Source organism: Colobus angolensis, unplaced genomic scaffold (genome assembly GCF_000951035.1).
Source record: "Colobus angolensis palliatus isolate OR3802 unplaced genomic scaffold, Cang.pa_1.0 Scaffold217, whole genome shotgun sequence".
Lineage (NCBI taxonomy): Eukaryota > Metazoa > Chordata > Mammalia > Primates > Cercopithecidae > Colobus > Colobus angolensis.
Genome location: NW_012115344.1, coordinates 312953 through 319586, shown reverse-complemented (window position 1 = coordinate 319586; position 6634 = coordinate 312953). Strand labels below are relative to the sequence as shown.

The 6634-nt window shown below is 37.6% G+C and overlaps 1 protein-coding gene across 3 annotated transcripts in view; it reads right to left on the bottom strand.

Moving 5' to 3' along the window:
* Positions 1–1187: 1187 nt before the first annotated feature.
* Positions 1188–6634, bottom strand: part of MTTP (microsomal triglyceride transfer protein) — a 57543-nt gene continuing 52096 nt past the window's right edge. For all 3 annotated transcript variants that reach the window (XM_011943189.1, XM_011943191.1, XM_011943190.1), the window contains 3 exons: positions 6371–6495; positions 4243–4413; positions 1188–2499 (listed from right to left, as the gene is read on the bottom strand). In XM_011943189.1, coding sequence (XP_011798579.1) covers positions 2328–2499; positions 4243–4413; positions 6371–6495 — 468 coding nt within the window. In that variant the 3' untranslated portion in view covers positions 1188–2327. The remainder of the gene's footprint in view (positions 2500–4242; positions 4414–6370; positions 6496–6634) is intronic.

Below are 6634 nucleotides of genomic sequence, written 5' to 3'. Positions count from 1 at the left end.
TAGAAATTCCAAATTACTTATGTGACTCATATTTCTTTTAGTGCTGATCTATAATACGGAAATAATGCTACCTGTTAAATGTAGTTTTTGTGAAGATTAAATTAATATGTGGAAAATGCTTTAAAATACCTTGTATATAATATGCACTCAGGAAGTGTTAGCTTTAACATTTACTTGAAGGTGGTCAGTTCAGAGAAGCAGGGAGCAACTTGTCACAGGCAGGACTGCAACATGAGCCAGGGAATGACAGCAACACTTCACAGAAGAAAAGAGGCCAGGCTAACCTTAAGGCTTGCAGGAAAGACCTGACTGGACAGAGGCCTGGAGATTCGCATTAGGGGGCTATACAATTCCCAAATAGATGTCTTTTCAGAAGACAAATGTGTCTGTATGTTGACATTTGTAATGGAGAAGTAGTCAGAACTAGAGGACTGCAAATGAGGTTTAAAGTTATTTTTCTAGCTCCGATACTATCTTATTTTCAAATGTGGACTGTCACTCTACCCCTCTTCATTTTCTATCTTGTTTATCTACAAAGGAGTTACTGTTTGTCCTATGCTGCTGCTTTCTTGTTTCTTTGGAGCATGTTAGAGTTGCTCAGGATCGTCCATTCTCCACTGGGTGGGCAGATACTTGGCTCAGCAGCCCAGTAAACAGTTGGGAAATGGCCAAACACTAACATTCAGGGCACCACAGTCGTCACTGTTAGGTAAATGATTACATTTCGCAGAGCTGGCTGTGTTTTGTTAAACCTCACAGGGCTGAAGTGCCTGAGTCCACAGCATATTCAGCTTAGTACCCTAGACCAACTCACTTTCCCTGCGATGTCAGCATCTTTACAGAGTGGTTTCCCCAAGGCTGATGCTACCACCTACCATGTTCCACCCACCACCTTAGTTTCTGATTCCTTCCTTCCTTTATAGTAACATGAGAGTAAAGGGGCCAATCCAGAGCTTTATGAAAATTGGGGTTATGGCATGTTTTCAAGCTCACAGGTCCTTAAGAGGTTTTGGCTGCTGATATTTTCAGTGGCCCATTTTTCAAATGGGTCTGCTCTCGCATCTAGAGAACCTGGCCTGACCTATATTGCTGCAGAGGCTTAGCTGTGTATGTGTCTAGGATCAGAAAGTGGCAGGAATGAGAAATATGGTGTTGGAAGTAATGAAAGACAAAAGGGATTCAATATTATTTCTATATATTTATTTTATCACACTTCGTTTTCAATTTACAACAAATAGTGGGCTAGCTAAACTTGTATTTCATGTGTGTGTGTTTAGTGGAAAATAAGCACCTGTCATTTGTTTTGGGTTTATCACCACATCTGTTTATTAATAAATATTTGTGAATGTTCAACATGGCTCTTTTAATTCATGCAAATAAAGACACTGTTTTCTTGATTTCATATTTTGGAAATCCGTTTCTTGAAGCAATGTTCTCTTAGTCATCCTAGCTATTGTGCAGATTACAGTTGAGTGAACTAGAGCGCTCACCCCCAAAAAGTTGAGATAAAATGATTAATATATGAGGATGTCCCTTAGAGGACAGTGTACCATAATACAGTCTCAAAAAGACACAGCAAAAGAAAAATCAAAGGGAGTTTCTGAAATTAATTTTTCTGATTCCTCTGTGCTAAGTCCAATATTTTTGCAGGGCTGGAGGTAGAGATCTGAATGTCTTTGGAGCAACCTCACTACATGGTCAGCAGAAAGATGAGATATTATTTCTATGTGCCTTCTACCTTAAGACTTAATAAAACTAACAATAACAGAGACATAAATATTAATTCTTGAAGTTGGAGAATAAGTCTTTTAAAAGCCTTGTCCCTTCTCCCCGAGCCCCCAACTCCAAAAAAGAGAAAAAAAAAAATGGTTTGTTTCTTACTTTTTTTTTTTTTTTTTTCTGATTAGGGAACATGTTTGGTTTTCCTGTCATGCTTAAGGAAGTCTTATCAAGGGCTTCATATACATTGATCAAAAATTGTTGAAACAAAATTAGGTTCTCCTTGTGTGGTTTTGTTTTTGTTTTTAACAAACACTAGTTTCCTCTTAGAGAATAACTGTTCTCACTGTACCAAATGGGATTTGAGAGACGTACAAGAAAACTAAGAATGTTGTTGAAAGTGTCACATGATGATTCAAAATGACACTGTGGATAGCATACTGCATATACCCAAATTTGATCAAACTGCAGTTTTTTGCAGCTTTTTACAAAAATCTTAAATACAGGTAAATATGTAAACGCTGTGCTCTCAGAGAGCAAGTACTTAGTCATGTCACATCGTGTCCCTTTCGGGGAGACAAATTCAAGTAAAATATCACAGGTCAGTTTCAAAACCATCCACTGGAAGTACTATCTGGCTGAGGGGCAAACACCACTTTGCACATCTCCGAGTTCTCTTGATGGAGCGGGAATTCACATCCTGCTAACACGCTTTCTTTTCTTTTCTGAGAGACATAACCTCTGCCTGTGGACAGCCTTTCGTACTTTTTCTCGAATTGCCTGTACAACAACAGTAACAGTAACAGAATTACACACACAGTTAAGTCACCCTACACCTCTCCAGCCAAGTTACTGAATGTATACTTGAAGTTTCTGTTCCAAAGCAATTTGAGAAAGGATATGAGTGTCAAAGGCTACTCCATGAATGGGTGATTTTCTTCTCATTTCTTTCTTTCTTTCTTTTTTTTTGAGACAGAGTCTCGCTCTGTTGCCCAGGCTGGAGTGCAGTGGCGCGATCTCGGCTCTGCCTCCCGGGTTCACGCCATTCTCCTGCCTCGGCCTCCCGAGTAGCTGGGACTACAGGCGCCGGCCACCATGCCCGGGTAATTTTTTTTTTTGTATTTTTAGTAGAGACGGGGTTTCACCGTGTTAGCCAGGATGGTCTGGATCTCCTGACCTCGTGATTCACCTGTCTCGGCCTCCCAAAGTGGTGGGATTACAGGCGTGAGCCACCGCGCCCGGCCTCATTTCTTTTTATGTCAACAGAAACACTTCAAATGCCTAGGATATGGGAGTCCTGCCATACAGTTTTCTAGAATGAAAGACTAAGTTCCTTTCAGCTTTTTGGTGATGCTGTTACGCTTTGCATGCTGTGCTGTGTCTCACCCTTCATTCCAGAAGCCCCAACTTGGGAGCACTCTCCTTTTGAGTAACAGGCAAGCCCCGCTGTTTAAGCAGAGAATGTGGACAGAGAAACATTCCAAGAGCTCTGGCCCAAGGGAAATGTGGAACCAAACCAATTAATCATGTGGGTGGGTTGGTGGTCACTGCATTTCAACCATTAGAAGGTTGGCTTTTTTAAATGCATTGTGGAGGTTTATTCTAGATGTAAGTTAATGTAAGTTAGTGACAGCTTAATAGGTTTACTATAATGTGCAATATTTTATTCTGTGAAAATACAGCCTATTCATGTTTACATTTATATAATTGATGCATTTTTTAATATGAATCATGAAATGTCAGTAAAATAATGAAGATGCTCCATTTGGCCTACTTATCAAAGGAGATGATGTAAGATGTGGCTTGCTGTTTTAAGTCTACAAATGATCCTTATAGTTAGTGTAGGTCAACTACTATGAAAGGGTCAGTGCTACCTAGACCCAAAGCATTCTAGCTCTGTGTGATAGTACTGGTACAAATAATGGTTACAAAATTCAAATGACATAGCATAAAGTTACATGGAAATTATATCTTTATATTTTAAAACACTAACAATTCTACCAAAAGCATTATTTAAAAAAATTCAGAATCTCGAACTCTGAAACTTGAGCCAAAACTTAAACAGGGTCAAGTTGCTGTTATATGGAATACTTAATAACTGCAAATTCATTTTTGCCCTTAAAGATGGTAAATGGATTGCCAGGTGTTTTATTTGAAATATTCTGTCCAGCAGTTTATTGTGAAGATATCAGAAAGTAAATGTGTATCTGATTTTTTTTTATGAAACTATGTGGCAACTCCTATGGTAAATCATAGGCCTTTCTTTCCTTGATAAATTGTTTCTGGATTAGAATATGATACCATCTCCAGAAACAAATGAACTAGTCATTAGATTTTTTTGGGACCCCAGAAACTGACTTTTTTTTTGGCCTTATCAATTATTCTACTCATTTAAAGAAAATTCATCTTTCACTGAGTTTCTACTGTTTCCTTTTAATTCTGAAACTGAATGTTCTAGATTGAATGCAAGTTCCTGGTGCACTGGTGATGGTCCTGGAACATTACCTGAATGCTGTATCTTACCTGAATGGAGCTTCATCCTTGTCCATCTGCATGCAAACTAAGAATGGGTACTGAGAAAACTGTACTGTGGAGATAAACTCCAGGCCTCCTTCTGTTTCTGTACTGGTTTCCAGGCCAGCTTTCACAAAAGAGGAGTCTACTGTGATGTCAGTAGTTATTACCACAGTCACCCTAAATATTTGAGAAAAAAGAAAAAAACTGTTCATATTATATTTAATGGAATTGGACTAACAGCTATAATTTTACAGGATCTGAACTTATGATGCCAGTGACTGGAAGAAGACACTTAAGGGATTCAGAAGTGACCTGGATGTACTCAGAGTTCTGCTGGTAACCAGGGCCTGGTGAGTCTCAGATATTGGGCAGGGAAGATTTGCCCTTCCCCTGAGCTCTCCCCTGCCTTCAGTTGCAGATGTGGGGAGTGCCTATAAGATACTACATTGTTTTGTATTGGCATAACAAAGACCAAAATGAAAACATTCTTGGAACCCAGTCCTCTTAGGAGGTCAGAAATACTCAAGTTATATTAAAAGGGAGTCTAAACTCACCAAGAAGACAATTGATGTTTATAGTTTTTGTTAACTCTCTCTCTGTTGGCTTCTAGGCAGCTTTTTAATTCCATTTCATTACCTTCCCCAAAGAATCTCTAGAGGTGTAAGCCCTTGGTTGCCAAGATATTTGAAAAAAAATATTGTGTTACAAAAAATCATTCTTACAGTGGGGCATGTACAGTAAGTAGGTCCCAGGAGGAACGAATATGGTGGGTCCTTTAAGAACTGGATAAATAGATTGCACTGGCTGGGAGTGTGCCTTGGATAACAATGAAAAGGATAAATAATTTCAACAGACGGTTTACCTCTACTTTAATTTAATTGTGGACTTTAAATCAAACTGTGGTAAATTATTTTCACAATTAAATCAGAGTTCTATGCCCATATTTTTTGACAGGGGTATTAATTTTTGCTGTGCAAATTAAAACCCCTGCTGCTGTTATGATCAGTGTAAAAGTAGGTGACAGGTTGTTTTAATCCCTGAATCACTTAGAGTACTTTCTGATGTCTTATATTCAGCAAAGGCTTAAAATATATTTTTTCAAATGAACAAGTGGAAATGGAAGACAGATTGGTTACACTATGGCTAATGGGAGATTCTTAAGGATGCTGTGTACTTTAGAAAAAAATCCAAATTACTTTTTGTTGTTGTTGCTGTTGTTGATTTCTCTTTACGAAGAATTCAATTCCATTTCATTTGGAAAAACTTCTGTCTAGAAAGTACTTTGGAAAGAGGTGGAAGATGACTGATTGTGTGGGAAGCCCTAAATGATATTGCTGAACCCTTTGATGACCAGTGTCACTTTTCATTCTGTGCTTCCTTTAGTAACACTGTGGGTCACACTTCACATTAAATGTACTACTGTTTGATTGCTCTCAGTTCCTTCATCCGTAGTTCAAAATGAATCAAAAATTTGATTTTATCACGTATCTCACTTTTGCTCGAGTGTGTTTTTAAATATCAAAAAAGTAAAAATAGGTTACATTTCTATTTCCTTTTTAAAAATTCTGTAACAAACAGAAGACTAATAATTTACATCTTCACACTAGTTCAAAGACATTGTTTCATGCTCAAAGTAAAACACTTTCATTAAATCTCACAGGTAGATTAGAAAAATTAAAGGAGCTTAGACTATTTTATTTAGAAAAAGGAATGCTGATGAAAAGACTTAAGGACTCCTAACGTTTAATACTTAGTTTCTGCACAGATGAAATTATCTTCTTTATTTTTCTCCATTGAAGACAACAAAAGAGGAAAGTTTGCCTTAAAGTAAAATTTCTTCTTTTGGTGAAACACCAAAAGAAGATGAACCATCTGATTCACAGGGCATTCTGTCTATGTATGTCTTTAAAAACAGGAAAATTGTTGGCTGAGTCGTGTTAGGTACTGACCTGCTCATAAGAAGCTATGGACAGAATAACTTCCTGTGATCAGTTCCAACTCTATCATTTTATGATTACAAATAGAAAGCATAGATTTTGAAAAGTCAGAAGGTTAATTCCCAAAACATATTTCTGAAGTTCTCTGCATATAGTATTATATGTAATTCATAAATGTATAATGCATAAACACTTACCTATTTTTCACTCGGGTTTTAGACTCACGATACCACAAGCTAAACTCCATTGCACCTGAAATATCAATAGCTAGGCCACCCTGGACCTCTATATTGGCTTTTAGTCCAGATTGTAACTGAAGTTCCTAGAAAAAAAAAAAACACAATAGTTATAAAAATAATAATTACAATTTAGTTAACCCCCTTTCCAATGGCACATTTGACCTCCTGCTGTAGATAATTCCATGTGAATTGTGTTGATGTTGGAGTCTTTCTCTAGGCTTG